This window comes from Myotis myotis, unplaced genomic scaffold, assembly GCF_014108235.1.
Source record: "Myotis myotis isolate mMyoMyo1 unplaced genomic scaffold, mMyoMyo1.p scaffold_m19_p_10, whole genome shotgun sequence".
Taxonomy (NCBI): domain Eukaryota; kingdom Metazoa; phylum Chordata; class Mammalia; order Chiroptera; family Vespertilionidae; genus Myotis; species Myotis myotis.
The window spans coordinates 65,857,038-65,875,717 of record NW_023416314.1 but is presented as its reverse complement, the minus strand read 5'-3'; the positions used below and the strand labels follow the sequence as shown (position 1 = coordinate 65,875,717).

The window sequence follows — 18,680 nt, the reverse complement described above, 5'->3', positions numbered from 1 at the left end:
ACTCCAGGGTGTGGAGCTGACTTACTAACTTATTTAAAGTTGATCTCAGGTTTTTTAAAAAAATTATTTATAAGTTGGGAGCATGTTTATCTGTTTACTATACATAATAGGTAGGAGGAGGCCACATTAAATTAATGATGTGAATGTGTTTTGTAATTAGAATAGTACTAAAACAATCAGATATGATATTTTAAGAGGTAATAGAGAAAGTTCAATGTAAAGACACTCTAAGCACCTACATGGCACAAGGCATTGGGTTTGGCATGATGGAGAATATAATCCCGAGAATATGTAGTTTCCAAAGATTCTTACTCCAAAAAGGAAGCTAACTGAATTTCAGCACAGTATGTAATAATTTAAGAAAAGCTGCAAAGCAAGCCTTTAGAGAACTGGAGAGAGAATTTCATTTTTCACAAAATGATCACCAAAGGCTGCCACGGGAGAGTTGTACTTAAAGGGTACTATAGGAGGTACAAAATTCACAAGCTTATTTGGGGCTCATAGGACCCTATAAAGTAGTCATTACAAACTCAGGCTCAAAGAGTTGAGATGACATAATAAGAAACCACAGCTACAATGTCCATGATGAGGAATATTTATTTTTCTTAAGATATTTCATAAAATCACACTTTATGTCATGAATTAATTCCTTTATCATTATTATTTTTGCAGATAAAATATTTTACACTCACCCTTGTCCTCTTTCATGAAATCATGCAGCTGAATAATAATGTGACTGAGTTCATTCTGCTTGGATTGACCCAGGATCCTATTAAGAAGAAAATAGTGTTTGGCACTTTCTTGCTTTTTTATTTGGGGATGTTGCTGGCGAACTTTCTGATTATTACTACTATCAAGACCAGCCGGACACTTGAGAGTCCAATGTACTTCTTCCTTTTCCATTTGTCCTTATCTGATACCTGCTTCTCTACCTCCGTATCCCCTAGAATGATTGTGGACGCCCTTTTGAAGAATACTACTATCTCTTTCAATGAGTGCATAGTCCAAGTCTTTTCATTCCATTTCTTTGGCTGCCTGGAGATCTTCATCCTGATCCTCATGGCCCTTGACCGCTATGTGGCTATCTGTAAGCCCCTTCACTACATGACCATCATGAGTCAGCGGGTCTGTGGCGTGTTGGTGGCTGTGGCCTGGGTGGGGTCCTGTGTGCATTCTTTAGTTCAGGTTTTTCTGGCCTTGAGTTTACCTTTCTGTGGCCCCAATGTAATTGATCACTATTTTTGTGAATTGCAGCCCTTGTTGCAACTTGCTTGTGCGGACACCTATGTGATCAATCTTCTCTTGGTGTCCAACAGTGGGACCATTTGCACAGTGAGTTTTGTCATGCTGATGTTCTCCTATGGGGTCATCTTGCGTTCTCTGAGAAACCACAGTGCTGAAGGGAGGAGAAAAGCCCTCTCCACCTGCGTCTCCCACATCATCGTGGTCATCTTGTTCTTTGGTCCCTGCATTTTTACATACACCCGCCCTGCGACCACTTACCCCCTGGATAAGATGATAGCTGTGTTTTATACACTTGGAACACCTTTGCTCAACCCTTTGATATACACACTGAGGAATGCAGAGGTGAAAAATGCCATGAGGAAGTTCTGGAGCAGGAAGCTCGTCTCAGATGACAAATGATGACTGGAACTTGCAAATTTTTCTTCATAGTTTGGACCGATCTAGAGGAAGCCCACAGAGAATATTATCTTCTTATTGTGGAGTTAATATAATGCTAATTTGGGGCATTAGAATTAATTTCTTCAGGAAGAAAGGCAATGTGCACACATATACTGGGTGGTGTCAAGTCAGTTATATTTATATATTTTTTATTTTAATTTATTGATTTAGAGAGAGAGTAAAAGAGAGAGAGAGAAACTGATTTGTTGTTCCATTTATTTATGCATTCATTGGCTGATTTATTTTAAAAATAAATATTTTTATTGATTTGAGAGGAAGGGAGAGGGAGAAAAAGATAGAAACATCAATGATGAGAGAACCATTGATCGGCTGCCTCCTGCATGCCCCACACTGGGGATCAAGCCCGCAGCCTAGGCATGTGCACTGAACAAGAATTGAACTGTGAGGCTCAACCACTGAGCCATGCTGGCTGGGCCATTGGTTGATTCTTTTATGTACCCTGACTGAGTATCAAACCCACAACCTTACAGTATGGGGATGACCTCTACCCAACTGAGCTATCCAGCTAGGACTCCAGTCAATTTTAAGTAGAAGAAGATACAGCCCAGGAACAAACAGTCATCACTGTTCCCTGCTTTTCTTGCCTGCCTACTGTCACTGTGATTTTGACCTGGTGTTTTCCCTGCCCTGCTTCATGTTGGCTTGTAGTGTTCTGTTTATACTTACATATTATGTACTTATGTCCATCGTTTAGCAGGCTCTTCTTCCTAGTGTCTCATTTATTAGACACTGTGTTCTAAATGTCTGAGCATAGACCTTCAACTTGCTTGTTCTTCCTGACTCAGAAGAAAGCATTCTATTAAAATAATAGTAGGATATTCATGTTTTAAGGGACAATATCTATATAATCTAGTTAATCTCCCTTTAGTTCTTGGGATAATATTTTAAATTTTTCTCATGTTTACCTAGATCCTTTTGGTACAGTGACAGAACATGGTGAGAAAGTTCACATTTTGAAGGAGTTTTTTTACTTTTTCTTTTTTTGAAAGCTTTTAGCTATGGAGGTTGCACTCATTATTCTTTTTCTAAAAACTACTTTTTTTTTTTTCCCTCCAAAAATGATCCCTTTGAATTTTGGGGAAGTACTAAGTTTTCTCTTAATCATACCAATTATGGTAACTTGTTTATATCATTGAGTTATTATGATTGTCACATAGTGGCCCAAATTAAGGTAGATATATTTATGTGGATTAGAAGTAAAGGAGACAGTAGTTGATGGTAGAGAATTTTAAAGTAATAACCAATTAAAGACAAAAAATGTTATAATCAGAGGAAGAATTTTAGGCTAAAGCAGAATAGTTACATCATAGGTATGAATTATTTTTAGCGAGTTTTAATATAATCCAGAAAAGACAGTAACTTCAGAGAGACTGAGATATTTGGATGAAAAATATATTAATGCAATAGAGATGGATACCACCTTTTGTCACCATCTGTCAATATCATTGTCTCTAATTACATGATCACTAAGAATCTTTCTGATTTCAATGTTTTCTTATTTGCATTGTTATCTACATAGAAAAGTCAACATGAGTATTTGTTTTAAATTTGGAACTTCCACTTCTATTTATAAATTACTAAATTATATTAAGATTACTAAATCTGTGTTAAATTTTGTCATACTAGGAAATTTAGAACTTCTTTAGCATGAAAAAAAAGATGATAATTTCTCTGTGTGAGAATGTAAACCTGTGAAAATGGAAAGTGAGGTCATTTAGGTACTGGGAGTGCGATGGGATAACTTGGGGTATGAAATGCAGTTATAGGAAAGACAACATAATGAGGAAAGGCTTTGTGGAAATAGGGACATTTAAGTCTGACCTTAAGCATGTTAAGAAAAAGCTGAGCACCGTCAACATCTATACTAATAAAATGGTAATATGCTTATTCGACCAGATAGACTGGATGTCTTCCAGATGTCCTTCCTGACAAAGCCAGGGGCATGGCTGGCATGCAAATCACCCGCGGCCCTTTGCCCAGGCTGACCATGTCCCCCATTGGGGACCACCCGCCCCGATATGGGGCCTCCTTGAGGACAGGCCAGCCAGCCCCCACCCATGCACCAGACCTCTATCCTATATAATAAAAGGGTAATATGCAAATTGACCCTAATGGCAGAATGACCAGAACAACCACCGGACCAGTCACTATAAGGAACACTGACCACCTCTTGGTCCCTTCCCCCGTCTATCAGGCACCGATCACCCAATGGCGAATGAGGAACCGGGGGGTGGGTGGAGGTGGGGGGCAGGGCCGGGTGCAGGGCCGCTGGCACTGATCGCATGCCAGACCTAGGGACCGTACCTGCACATGAATTTTGTGTGCTGGGCCTCTTCTACACCAATAAAAGGGAAAAATGCAAATTGACCATACCTCTGCTATGCCCACCAGCCAATCAGGGCGAGTATGCAAATTAACACAACAAAGATGGCAGCAGCCACAGAGCTGGAGGCTTGGGTTGCCCCAGGTGACAGAGGAAGCAAAGCATCCTGCCTGCACTGGCTGCTGCTCAAGGACAGGCTGGGGCCTGCGTCACCCGGGACCTGGGGAGGCGGGTGGGCAGCACCAAATGCCACCTGCTGGGTCTGGGCCCCAATTGGGGACACGGGAGGCAGGGCGGGCAGAATCAGATGCCGCCAGCAGATGTGCCTTGGGTTAATTTGCATATGCAGGCACGGAGCGAAGACTGAAGACAACTGAAGACTGAAGAGGCCTGGTTTCTCTGCTGCAGCTGGACCAAAGGCCTGGGTCCTAGGAGCCAGAGAAAAACCGGTGCTGGCAGCCAAGGGAAGGAAAACCTATTGTGCAAATCTTTGTTCCACGGGCGTCTAGTTAATAAATATTACCCTTGGACATGGAAGCAAAAGGAGGCTCTTAAGAAATATAATCAGTGTGTTAGGGTTTATCCCTGCATAGAAAGTAATAAAGCTACTTTTAAGTCCATTTGGTCAGTGACCATAAAACTTACATTTAATACTTAACATCACATATTTGAAGCAATTTAAAAGGATTTCTTTGACAGCACACTTGAAAAGTCGAAGCAAGAGCAAATTAAAATCACCAGTTTTTTTTCACTGGTCTTGTCCAAGAATCACCACGGGGATTGCCTGTGAGATGGCACCCAGGTCCTCTCATGCCCTTAAATACTCCTGACTGCAGCTTCCCCAGGTGCTTCCAAGCCCCATGCACTGAGGGAGCAGTACCTTGCTGCTCATTACTGTGTTGGAGGGAAAAAAGATGAGAGCTTTGTGCGTTTCCCCTGCAGTTTGTGATATAATGCTCATTCCTTTTATGTGTATACAGAAAGTTAATTTTCAAAATATATTTATTTTAAATATAATTTGAAAGCTGGATACAAAGCATGAGACTTTTTTTCATTGCCTTTCTCCCCTAAGAGATCTATTTGATTTAGAATAAATTTTTTTTTTTGTCTTTTGGCATGAGTTCAAGAAGACAAGAATTTCCCTTCAGATATTGATTGGAATGAACTGATATTCAATATGTGAGTTCCTATGTTTTCTTTTCCTTTTCCATATTTTCTTTCCTTCCTTTTTTGCTTTTGAATGCCCAAATCTAAGTAAACTTAGTTCTTTGAGTAGCTATGGATTAATCTATCCTTATCTGCTTCTTTTTTTAGGAAATTATATTTTCCATAAATATGTGTTCTAAAAATGTATCTCCCTGGTAACTATTTCTTTTATAACTTTTATGGGCTTCTAATTCATGTCAAAATTGGCATTTTAATAGTTTACAAAATGATTTTAAGAGGTCTGTTTTAACAGGAAATGAATAAGGGGAATGCTCTTTTGAAATCTAGCTTGAAACTTGAGATTGTTAGATGCTAGGACAGGAGGCTATGAGAAATAGTGGTGTTTTGTACTCTACTTCAGATAGAAAATCAATGATACAAAACTATAAAAGTTTGAAAAAATGATCAAATAATTGACGAAGACAGCAATAATAAAAAGAATAAATATTGTGAAACATGGAAAATTAATTGATGACTTTGATTCATTAATTGATAAATAATTTAGTATGTCACTTGATTTAAAAACATTAGTTATTTGCAGCTGGAAGAATCCATGAATACTAATATTCCTATTTCCTGGAGAGGAAATAGATATTCATGTATCTATAAAATTACACTGAGGTCATCTGTTCTTCAAGGGTGATGAGGGCACTATAATTTTCAGTTCTTTCCTGTGACTAAATCTGTCTTCATACTCAAAATAGATATTAGTGGTTTGTATCATGGTAGATGTGTCATATCGAGCCAAAAATTAAATTTCTGTCTACTTTTCCATAATAAGAACATATCACATCTTATTTCTGTTCTACTGTCAGGTATTTAGATCACTTCTATCTTCCAAATTTAAATGAGTCTTCAACAAACACACTTCTGAATGCTTTCTGTATAGTTTTGCTCAGGTGCTCATAAAGTTTTATATGAACAGACTTAAAATTGTATTTTTATGAAGTTGATCAGTGAGAATAGTATTTCATTACTGTTTAGTTTGCATTTCCCTGAATATTTTTATATATGTTTTGGCCAGTTGGAATTTCCCTTCAGTATATTGCTTAGTAAAAGTTTTTGCTGTTTTAGAAAAATTGGTTACTTAGTTATATATTATTGATTTACAGGATTCATAAATACTCCCATTTTGCCACTTTTACAAATTTTGATTCAAATGGAATTTGTCACAGAAATTTTAGACATATTATATATATTTTACAAATTTGCCTTTTGTGCTTTGCTTAAAGAAATGTTCCTACATAAGATATAAACCCATTCTAAATTTTTCTTAAATATTTTTCTTATTTTACTTGATACATTTGCATCTTCAGCCATATAGAACATAATTTTTTGTGCCTTTGAGGAATATATTTGTTCCTCTACAGGGGTGGGCAAACTTTTTGACTGGAGGGCCACAATGGGTTCTTAAACTGGACCCAAGGGTCGGAACAAAAGCATGGATGGAGTGCTTGTGTGAACTAATATAAATTCAAAGGAAACATCATTACATAAAAGGGTACGGTCTTTTTTTTCAATAGTTTTATTCATTTCAAATGGGCCGGATCCGGCCCGCGGGCCTTATTTTGCCTGAGGCTGCTCTAGAAGGAGATTCAAAGTCCTAACATCAGTTACCAATAAGTCCATTATTTCACATCAGTTTGGAATCCCAACTTAAACATGGAATGAATTCCAGTATATTTATGTGTTTATTTATTGACTGCCTTTAAGTCCACTGTTGTGTCTCTATCAACAACTCTTTCGTTGCCATAGCTTGATAACATATTTCTGTTCTGAGAAGTAATGCCTACCTTCTTCTGTCTTCCTTTAAAAAGTAAGCTTAGCTATTCTGGATATGAATGTTTCTGAACTTTGGAACCAACTTTTCAAATTTTACAAAAAACTTTGTCAGAATTTTTGTTTTAATTATTGACTGTATTGTTTAATTTGGAAAGATTTGACATCTTTTTTATGGCTATTCCTTAACCATAAACCTGGTATATCTTTTTATGATTGCAATCCTTTTATATATTTAAATATAATTCTATATTCAAGTAAGGGATTCTATTTTTTAGGCTAGAATAGGTAACTCACAGTTAAAGAGAACTTTTAATTGTTTATTTTAAACAAATGGTACTACAGTTCAGGACAATTGCAATTGGAGTTTTGTGATAGTTCCAGAGATTTTGCATGAAGTTAGATCAAGGGTATTACTTGGGGTTGATGGATGGAATTCAAATAAAAAAAATCCATGAACTCCCTAAAATCCTATCAAAATTATCTTTGTATGCCAAATGTTCATTTTTCTAAAACAATTTCATAGGAATTCAGATGAAGTAAAAGACATTGTTCAATTAACATTATAATCCTTCATAAACAGGCTAATCAATCTGTAGGATTTATTTTTTGTAAAACTGAACTTTGAGTTTAGCAATTTTGTGATATATTTCAGATCAGGTTGCAGAGAGGAAGTAAGAGATGGTGTATAATATTTTGCACCAAAGAAGCACTTCCTTGTAACTAAAATATTCCAAGGACTTGGGCCAATGAGTGTGCAGTAAGCCTGGGAAGGAAAAAAAGTGGTTCAATTCAAGGAGCTGCAATTTGGTGAAACAGATGGAGTGAAAAAGGATTTCTGGATGCAGTTTGCTCCTTCAAGAGTGTGTCCTAAAAGCAAACACCAGAAAGGGTGACTGAAGGACAAAAAAGGTGAGAACTCCTGGGTTAGCCTGGAAAGTGAACTGGGAAATAAGGTCAATTTCAGGAAGCGGTAAATGCATTAAAAGTCCCTACAATGCAGCAACACTTCCCCCCAAAGACCTGCTTGTTGCTCTTTTTCTCCCTCCACTTAAAAAATATGTTCATGAAAAGGTTCTTTTTAAAAAAATTTTTTCTTGAATTTTTTGGTTCGATATTGGTTAATAAAGTTATATAGGCTTCAGATGTACAATTCTACATGTGTGTCATCCGTATATTGTATTGTGTGTTCACCACCCAAAGCCAAATCTCCTTCTATCCCCATTTATCCTCCCTTCACCCTCTTCTACCTCCTTCCACCCCATGTTCCCTCTGGTAATCACCACACTGTTGTCTGTGTCTATGAGGTTTTTCTTTTTCTTTGCTTAAGGCCTTTACCTCGAAAAATGTATAAAGGTTCTATGAGCACTTTCTGAGATTGTCACCCAGATGTCCAATATTTAAAATTATGATCTCACTGAAGTCTAAGGACAATACTGAACTTTCAGGATTTAGCACAGGTTTAGTCATTGGAAAGGACTGAGAATTATAGTGATGTCACAGCCCTTGAAGAACAGATTTAAAAATCACTCTTAAGTTATAATACTAAAATTGCATCTCAAAAATTTTTCAGCAAAAGGACTTTTCATCTTTTAAGTATTCATTGTGTTGTTCATGGTACATGTGGGACTTGGGATTTATCATGATTGCAATTAATTGATTATTTGTTCTTTTATTGTTACCCTCTGTTTGTTCAAATGAACTGCACTGTACTTGTAGATAGAGATCCTATTTTGTACACTGCTTACCCTTGGCACCAATTATAGTGATTGCATCATAATAAATGATCAATGCGTATTTATGGACTAGATCAGCGACTTTTAAGTCAATAATTTCAGAAAGTTGAGTGTTTCAGGTATATTAATTTCCTCCCTCTATCTGGTCAAACCCACAGAAGCCATGGGACAGGACAACATCACAGAGTTTATCCTCCTGGGACTTTTTAGTGGTGAGGATGCAAAGATTGCCTGCTTTGTGCTCTTCTCGCTGTGCTATATTACTGTTCTCTCAGGAAACCTGCTCATTCTTGTCACCATCAGGGGCAGCTGCCTCAGTGAAAAGCCCATGTACTTTTTCCTCAGCTACCTGTCCTTCATGGATGTCTGCTTCACCTCCACAGTGGCCCCCAAACTGATCACAGACTTACTGACCCAGCGGAGTACTATCTCCTACAACAGCTGCATGGCCCAGATGTTTTATGCACACTTTTTTGGTGGCACTGAGATCTTCATCTTGGTGACCATGGCATATGACCGCTATGTAGCCATCTGCAGACCTCTTTACTATATGGTCATCATGAGCAGAAAGGCGTGCTATGTCCTTGTGATGGCCTCTGTCATTGGGGGATTTATCCATTCCATCCTGCATGTATTGATTATTGTCCAACTTCCCTTCTGTGGCCCCAATCAGATAGACCACTATTTCTGTGATGTATTCCCCCTGCTGAAGCTGGCCTGCACCGACACGAGCCTGATGATTATTGCGATCATTTCCACCACCGGGGTGCTGTCCATTCTGACCTTTGTTGCCTTGGTAATTTCTTACATCATCATCCTGTCCACCCTGAAGACACGCTCCTCCGAGGGCTGCCGCAAAGCCCTCTCCACCTGTGGCTCGCACATCACTGTCGTGTTCATGTTCTTCTTGCCCGTCATCTTCACATATGTCCCCACAGCCGATTCTGTCAATAACGACAAGGTCTTTGCCTTGTTTTACACCATGATCGCCCCCATGTTTAACCCTCTCATCTACACGCTGAGAAACACGGACATGAAGAATGCCATGAGGAAAGTGTGGTGCCGAGACAAATTATTGGAAGGGAAATGAAGACTGTGGTGTGTGAGCCCATTGCAGGCCTCCTTGTATGTACAGAATTGTTAATGTCAGCAAATACAGCAGGTACCCAGAGGCGGCATGCTGCCTTCAAAGGTCGCAGGCTTGAAGAGACAAGTCCCTCAGACACTCTCCTTCTCTTCCTTTACCTTTATAAGCCTGAGTTCAGTGGAGTGGATCAGGCAACCTCCAGGTCCCCTGAAGCTCTGATATTCTGGAATTTATGTCAGGCATTTGGAATATTCTGCCCATCATAATCTCAGTCATAGTGAGCATGACAGCACTTTTATCAGGGAAAATTGTAAAGACTGCATGGTTCGGTAGTTGTGCCCTGCTTCCAGAAACAGATATCTTGACTGCGACACCTCTCACAGATAGATGGAGGTCCTAAACACTTTCTTTTTTTGAGTTTCCATTGCAATAAAAATACTTTCACATGTTGCTGAATATTTAACTCCTTACATTAACGAATCACTCTTCTAAAAGGGTGCAATGCAATGTAATTATACTGTTGGCACTATACTTACAGCAGTAATTGTAATTAGCTCTTTGTACCCTATCGCAGTGTGTTCCTGTAATTGGGAATTTCAAGTGGGATGATGAACATCTTTTTTCAATCCCACAATGTAATTCTATGACTGTATTTATGACTTCATTTTAAAATGCTCCATGAGTGTACAAATTGTTGCTCTTTATAAATGAGCAACATGGAAAATGTTCCATCCTGTGTAAGGCCTTGAGCTTAAGAAGGCACAATGCTAAAGGGGCAAATATTCCTGGGTGCATTTTGTTAATCCTTGGTGCTCCTTATGCAAATGGCATATGCTGAAGTTTTCTACAATAATGCAAATCTGTCTCCTTTCCTCTCAGGCAAGCTCTGATACTAGGAAGCAATAAAGAAGATTGAACTAAGAAGCAGGTATAGCCAACTGAAAACAGGAATAGGCAAACATCATTTTTTGGTACATTGATGTGGTTCCTTAATTTATGCAAGAATCCTCCAGCTTTGTGAATTGGAATGAACTTCTGACCTTATCTAGGGTTGTCCATTAGCGCGATGTACACCTGAGGAACTGGGTCTAGAGGGTGGGGGCACCACGATTTCAAATATGAGAGACACCGACCTTATGTATTCTCATGCTCATCCTCTTCACCACAGTCCCCACTAAGAAATTGTATTGTATGTACTGCATGTATTATTGTCCTCTGTGCAACAGGAATCCAAGTTTTCCGGTGAGGATGGCATTTGCAGAGGTTAGCCTTAGGTTGATGAAGATTTTAACAATAGTTTCTCTCTTCCAAAAGAACCCTGCCATGTGTAATCCCTGCCATGTGTAAACCCTGCCTTAAAAATTCTGGCGCTTAGAGCTAAAGTGGAGAAAGTAAAATAATGAGGTATATTGACAAGGAGATAAAGACAAAAGTAGATCAAGTCAGGGTTTAATTTTGATGTTGACCTTGTAGAATTATCCAATTCAGAAAGGTGAAGATGAACAGAAATGTCTATAGCTGTATGGGTAGGTGTCTTACTCAGATGCTTATTTTAATAAGCCCGTTATTGAAGTGTATGTAATCCACATTCTATGCTAATCCTACATGATAATAGACAAACATGATAATTGACTGTACATTCCCTGCACCTCCCATCGGCTAACCAGCACGATATGCAAATTAACTTCCAACAAAGATGGCTGCTAATTTGCATACTGCACGCAGGGGGGGACAGCGCATCCGCCAGCGCAAGAGCTGCCATCCCGGCCTCCGTGTGTGACCCTAGAAGCCGCCTGCCTGCCACTTGTCGGGCCGCAGGCTGGCCCTACAAGCCCCAGAAGCCGGCCAGAAGTCGGTGATGGGGGCGAGATAGGGGTCCCCTGCCCAGGCCTGACATCTCTGGTGGAGGTCAATCCGACAATTGGAGGGTCATGGGGGTCGATGTCTCTGGTCAAGGTGTCAGGCCTGGGCAAGGGGCCTATCTGGCAATCGGAGGGAGGTGGGGGTCCTCTTCCAGGCCTGATGCCTGGGCCAGAGGCATCAGGCCTGGGCAGGGGGCGGAGCCGGCAATCGGAGGGGTCTGGTGGTCCCCTGCACAGGCCTGATGCCTCTCGCTGATGCATCAGGCCTGGGCGAGGGTGGAGCTGGCCATGGGAGGGAGATGAGTGTCCCCTGCCCAGGCCTGACACCTCTGGTGGAGGCCTCAGGCCTGGGCAAGGGGCCAATCATTGATTGGAGGGTGATGGGGGTCGATGCCTCTGGCCAAGGCGTCAGGCCTGGATGAGGGCAGAGCCAGTGATCAGGGGGAAATAGGGGTCCCCTTCCCAGACCTGTAGCCTGGGCCAGAGGTGTCAGGCCTGGGCCGGGGGTGTCAAGCTGGCGATTGTCGTGAACTACAGAGGAAACACCTTCTCTGACCACTCATTGGCTAAGCTCCCTGTATGCCACTGGTAATATTCTTAGTAACTTGGGTAATAAGAATCCAAATAGGTGATCTAGGTTTTTTTTAACACACTCCTGAAGCAAAAAAGTGAGGTCTGCTGCTGGAGGGTTAAGAAATGTCATATCCTGTCCTAGCTGGTTTTGCTCAGTGGATAATGCGTTGGCCTGCCCACTGCTGGGTCTGGGTTCAATTCTGACTAAGGGCATGTACCTAGGTTGCAGGCTCCTCCCTGGCCTGGGCCCAGGTCAGGGCTCATGCAGGAGGCAACCAACCAAATTGTTCCTCTCACTTTGATGTTTCTCTCTGTCTTTCATTTTCTCTTCCACATTCTCTAAAGATCAATGGAAACATATCCTGAGGTGAGGGTAAAAAAAGAAAGAAAGAAAGAAAGAAAGAAAGAAGGAAAGAAAGAAAGAAAGAAAGGAAGAAAGAAAGAAATGTCATATCCTATGAAACACACATCTTGAAAATGCCTAAAGAAAGTTGTCATTATTTCATGGTGAAGGGACTGGAGTCCGTGTTGATGAAAACACCTTAGAGGCTGTGGTGACTGACAGTGGCTGCAACAGTGGGGTGATGGGGCTGGTGCCTTTCCCTGATCAGCCTGGTTGCATCCCACAAAGGGAGGCCAGACTGTGGCTCAGGCCTGCTCCCCAAGGGGAGCAGGGAGCAGGGAGTAGGACATCCCCTGAGTGCTCCCAGTATGTGATAGGGGGCAAGCTGGGCGGAGGGACCCCCCTCCCCTCCAGTGCCCAAATTTTTGGGCACCGAGCCTCTAATCCTATATAATAAAAGGATAATATGCAAATTGACCCTAACAGCAGAATGACCAGAACAACCACTGGACCAGTCACTATGAGGTGCACTGAGCACCTCTTGGTCCCTCCCCTCATCAATCAGGCACTGATCACCCAATGACGAATGGGGAACCAGGGGCTGGGTGGGGGAGGCATGGCCAGCTCTGGGCAGCTGGGGAAGATGGCCCTGATCACAGGCCAGGCCTAGGGACCATACCTGCACATGAATTTTGTGTGCTGGGCCTCTTCTACACTAATAAAAGGAAAACATTCAAATTGATAGTACCTCTGGTATGCCCACCAGCCAATCAGGGCGAGTATGCAAATTAACCCAACAAAGATGGCAGGGGCCATGGAGCTGGAGGCTTGGGTTGCCCCGGTAACGGAGGAAGTCAAGCTTCCTGCCCGAGCTGTCTGATGCTCAAGGAGGGGCTGGGGCCTGGGTCACCAGAGACCTTGGGAGTCGGGGTGGGCAGCGCCAGACACTGCCCGAAGTGTGTGGGCCCCAATCGGGGACCGGGGAAGGCGGGGCGGGCAGCATCAGATGTCCCTGCCAGACGCTGCCCGTGGGTTAATTTGCATATGCAGGCACAGAGCGAAGACTGAAGACAACTGAAGACTGAAGAGGCTTGGCTTCTCTGCTGCAGCTGGACCAAAGGCCTGGTTCCTAGGAGCCGGAGGAAAACCGGTGCTGGCAGCCAAGGGAAGGAAGACCTATTGCGCGAATCTTCGTGCAACGGGCCTCTAGTTAATAAATATTGGCCTTGGACATGGAAGCAAAAGGAGGCTCTTAAGAAATATAATCAGTGTGTTAGGGTTTATCCCTGCATAGAAAGTAATAAAGCTACTTTTAAGTCCATTTGGTCAGTGACCATAAAACTTACATTTAATACTTAACATCACATATTTGAAGCAATTTAAAAGGATTTCTTTGACAGCACACTTGTAAAGTCGAAGCAAGAGCAAGTTCAAATCACCAGTTTTTTTTCACTGGTCTTGTCCAAGAATCACCACGGGGATTGCCTGTGAGATGGCACCCAGGTCCTCTCATGCCCTTAAATACTCCTGACTGCAGCTTTCCCAGGTGCCTCCAAGCCCTGTGCACTGAGGGAGCTGGGCCTTGCTGCTCATTACTGTGTTGGAGGGAAAAAAGATGAGAGCTTTGGGCGTTTCCCAAACAGTTTGTGATATAATGCTCATTTCTTTTATGTGTATACAGAAAGTTAATTTTCAAAATATATTTATTTTAAATATAATTTGAAAGCTGGATACAAAGCATGAGACTTTTTTCATTGCCTTTCTCCCCTAAGAGATCTATTTGATTTAGAATAGATTTTTTTGTTTTGTTTTTTGGCATGAGTTCAAGAAGACAAGAATTTCCCTTCAGATATTGATTGGAATGAACTGATATTCAATATGTGAGTTCCTATGTTTTCTTTTCCTTTTCCATATTTTCTTTCCTTCCTTTTTTGCTTTTGAATGTCCAAATCTAAGTAAACTTAGTTCTTTGAGTAGCTATGGATTAATCTATCCTTATCTGCTTCTTTTTTTAGGAAATTATATTTTCCATAAATATGTGTTCTAAAAATGTATCTCCCTGGTAACTATTTCTTTTATAACTTTTATGGGCTTCTAATTCATGTCAAAATTGGCATTTTAATAGTTTACAAAATGATTTTAAGAGGTCTGTTTTAACAGGAAATGAATAAGGGGAATGCTTTTTTGAAATCTGGCTTGAAACTTGAGATTGTTAGATGCTAGGACAGGAGGCTATGAGAAATAGTGGTGTTTTGTACTCTACTTCAGATAGAAAAGCAATGATAACAAACTATAAGAGTTTAAAAAAATGATCAAATAATTGACGAAGACAGCAATAATAAAAAGAATAAATATTGTAAAACATGGAAAATTAATTGATGACTTTGATACATTAATTGATAAATAATTTAGTATATCACTTGAATTGGAAACATTAGTTATTTGCAGCTGGAAGAATCCGTGAATACTAATATTCCTATTTCCTGGAGAGGAAATAGATATCCATTTATCTATAAAATAGCACTGAGGTCATCTGTTCTTCAAGGGTGATGAGGGCACTATAATTTTCAGTTCTTTCCTGTGACTAAATCTGTCTTCATACTCAAAATAGATATTAGTGGTTTGTATCATGGTAGATGTGTCATATGGAGCCAAAATTTAAATTTCTGTCTACTTTTCCATAATAAGAACATACCACATCTTATTTCTGTTCTACTGTCAGGTATTTAGATCACTTCTATCTTCCAAATTTAAATGAGTCTTCAACAAACACACTTCTGAATGCTTTCTGTATAGTTTTGCTCAGGTGCTCATAAAGTTTTATATGAACAGACTTAAAATTGTACTTTTATGAAGTTGATCAGTGAGAATAGTATTTCATTACTGTTTAGTTTGCATTTCCCTGAATATTTTTATATATGTTTTGGCCATTTGGAATTTCCTTTCTGTGTATTGCTTAGTAAAAAGTTTTGTAAAAAGAGATGGTGTATAATATTTTGCACCAAAGAAGCACTTCCTTGTAACTAAAATATTCCAAGGACTTGGGCCAATGAGTGTGCAGTAAGCCTGGGAAGGAAAAAAAGTGGTTCAATTCAAGGAGCTGCAATTTGGTGAAACAGATGGAGTGAAAAAGGATTTCTGGATGCAGTTTGCTCCTTCAAGAGTGTGTCCTAAAAGCAAGCACCAGAAAGGGTGACTGAAGGACAAAAAAGGTGAGAACTCCTGGGTTAGACTGGAAAGTGAACTGGGAAATAAGGTCAATTTCAGGTAGCGGTAAATGCATTAAAAGTCCCTACAATGCAGCAACACTTCCCCCCAAAGACCTGCTTGTTGCTCTTTTTCTCCCTCCACTTAAAAAACATGTTCATGAAAAGGTTCTTTTTAAAAAAACTTTTCTTGAATTTTCTGGGTTGACATTGGTTAATAAAGTTATATAGGCTTCAGAGGTACAATTCTACATGTGTGTCATCTGTATAGTGTATTGTGTGTTCACCACCAAAGCCAAATCTCCTTCTATCCCCATTTATCGTCCCTTTACCCTCTTCTACCTCCTTCCACCCCTCATTCCCTCTGGTAATTACCAAACTGTTGTCTGTGTCTATGAGGTTTTTCTTTTTCTTTGCTTAAGGCCTTTACCTCAAAAAATGTATAAAGGTTCTATGAGCACTTTCTGAGATTGTCACCCAGATGTCCAATATTTAAAATTATGAGCTCACTGAAGTCTAAGGACAATACTGTACTTTCAGGATTTAGCACAGGTTTAGTCATTGGAAAGGACTGAGAATTATAGTGATGTCACAGCCCTTGAAGAACAGATTTAAAAATCACTCTTAAGTTATAATACTAAAATTGCATCTCAAAAATTTTTCAGCAAAAGGACTTTTCATCTTTTAAGTATTCATTGTGTTGTTCATGGTACATGTGGGACTTGGGATTTATCATGATTGCAATTAATTGATTATTTGTTCTTTTATTGATACCTTCTTTTGTCCAAATGAACTGCACTGTACTTGTAGATAGAGATCCTATTTTGTACACTGCTTACCCTTAGCACCAATTATAGTGATTGCATCATAATAAATGATCAATGCGTATTTATTGACTAGATCAGTGACTTTTAAGTCAATAATTTCAGAAAGTTGAGTGTTTCAGGTATATTAACTTCCTCCCTCTATCTGGTCAAACCCACAGAAGCCATGGGACAGGACAACACCACAGAATTTATCCTCCTGGGACTTTTTAGTGGTGAGGATGCAAAGATTGCCTGCTTTGTGCTCTTCTCGCTGTGCTATATTGCTGTTCTCTCAGGAAACCTGCTCATTCTTGTCACCATCAGGGGCAGCTGCCTCAGTGAAAAGCCCATGTACTTTTTCCTCAGCTACCTGTCCTTCATGGATGTCTGCTTCACCTCCACGGTGGCCCCCAAACTGATCACAGACTTACTGACCCAGCGGAGTACTATCTCCTACAACAGCTGCATGGCCCAGATGTTTTATGCACACTTTTTTGGTGCCACTGAGATCTTCATCTTGGTGGCCATGGCATATGACCGCTATGTAGCCATCTGCAGACCCCTTCACTACATGGTCATCATGAGCAGAAAGGCGTGCTATGTCCTTGTGATGGCCTCTGTCATCGGGGCATTTATCCATTCCATCCTACAGGTATTGATTATTGTCCAACTTCCCTTCTGTGGCCCCAATCAGATAGACCACTATTTCTGTGATGTATTCCCCCTGCTGAAGCTGGCCTGTACCGACACCAGCCTGATGATTATTGCGATCATTACCACCACCGGGGTGCTGTCCATTCTGACCTTTGTTGCCTTGGTAATTTCTTACATCATCATCCTGTCCACCCTGAAGACACGTTCCTCCGAGGGCTGCCGCAAAGCCCTCTCCACCTGCGGCTCGCACATCACTGTCGTGTTCATGTTCTTCTTGCCCCTCATCTTCACGTATGTCCCCACAGCCGATTCTGTCAATAATGACAAGGTCTTTGCCTTGTTTTACACCATGATCGCCCCCATGTTTAACCCTCTCATCTACACGCTGAGAAACACGGACATGAAGAATGCCATGAGGAAAGTGTGGTGCCGAGACAAATTATTGGAAGGGAAATGAAGACTGTGGTGTGTGAGCCCATTGCAGGCCTCCTTGTATGTACAGAATTGTTAATGTCAGCAAATACAGCAGGTACCCAGAGGCGGCATGCTGCCTTCAAAGGTCGCAGGCTTGAGAGACAAGTCCCTCAGCCACTCTCCTTCTCTTCCTTTACCTTTATAAGCCTGAGTTCAGTGGAGTGGATCAGGCAACCTCCAGGTCCCCTGAAGCTCTGATATTCTGGAATTTATGTCAGGCATTTGGAATATTCTGCCCATCATAATCTCAGTCATAGTGAGCATGACAGCACTTTTATCAGGGAAATTGTAAAGACTGCATGGTTCGGTAGTTGTGCCCTGCACCCAGAAACAGATATCTTGACTGCGACACCTCTCACAGATAGATGGAGGTCCTAAACACTTTCTTTTTCGAGTTTCCATTGCAATAAAAATACTTTCACATGTTGCTGAATATTTAACTCCTTACATTAACGAATCACTCTTCTAAAAGGTGCAATGCAATGTAATTATACTGTTGGCACTATACTTACAGCAGTAATTGTAATTAGCTCTTTGTACCCTATCGCGGTGTGTTCCTGTAATTGGGAATTTCAAGTGGGATGATGAACATCTTTTTTCAATCCCACAATGTAATTCTATGACTGTATTTATGACTTCATTTTAAAATGCTCCACGAGTGTACAAATTGTTGCTCTTTATAAATGAGCAACATGGAAAATGTTCCGTCCTGTGTAAGGCCTTGAGCTTAAGAAGGCACAATGCTAAAGGGGCAAATATTCCTGGGTGCATTTTGTTAATCCTTGGTGCTCCTTATGCAAATGGCATATGCTCAAGTTTTCTACAACAATGCAAATCTGTCTCCTTTCCTCTCAGGCAAGCTCTGATACTAGGAAGCAATAAAGAAGATTGAACTAAGAAGCAGGTATAGCCAACTGAAAACAGGAA

General features: G+C 40.7%; 3 protein-coding genes across 3 annotated transcripts; all 3 read left to right on the top strand.

Annotated features, from left to right (window-relative positions):
- The first annotated feature begins 714 nt into the window (after positions 1–714).
- LOC118663998 (olfactory receptor 4C16-like) lies at positions 715–1,644 on the top strand. Its single transcript, XM_036323903.1, has one exon. It carries the CDS (start codon positions 715–717, stop codon positions 1,642–1,644), a length of 930 nt encoding a protein of 309 aa, XP_036179796.1.
- A 7,267-nt stretch (positions 1,645–8,911) lies between these two features.
- On the top strand, positions 8,912–9,838 carry LOC118664067 (olfactory receptor 4P4-like). Its single transcript, XM_036323961.1, has one exon. The coding sequence runs from the start codon at positions 8,912–8,914 to the stop codon at positions 9,836–9,838; it is 927 nt and encodes a 308-aa protein (XP_036179854.1).
- A 6,971-nt stretch (positions 9,839–16,809) lies between these two features.
- On the top strand, positions 16,810–17,736 carry LOC118664062 (olfactory receptor 4P4-like). Its single transcript, XM_036323956.1, has one exon. It carries the CDS (start codon positions 16,810–16,812, stop codon positions 17,734–17,736), a length of 927 nt encoding a protein of 308 aa, XP_036179849.1.
- The last annotated feature ends 944 nt before the right edge of the window (positions 17,737–18,680 follow it).

Coding starts and splice junctions, on each gene's coding strand:
- LOC118664062 (XM_036323956.1), top strand. CDS start 16,810: ATGGGACAGGACAACACCACAGAATTTATCCTCCTGGGACTTTTTAGT.
- LOC118663998 (XM_036323903.1), top strand. CDS start 715: ATGCAGCTGAATAATAATGTGACTGAGTTCATTCTGCTTGGATTGACC.
- LOC118664067 (XM_036323961.1), top strand. CDS start 8,912: ATGGGACAGGACAACATCACAGAGTTTATCCTCCTGGGACTTTTTAGT.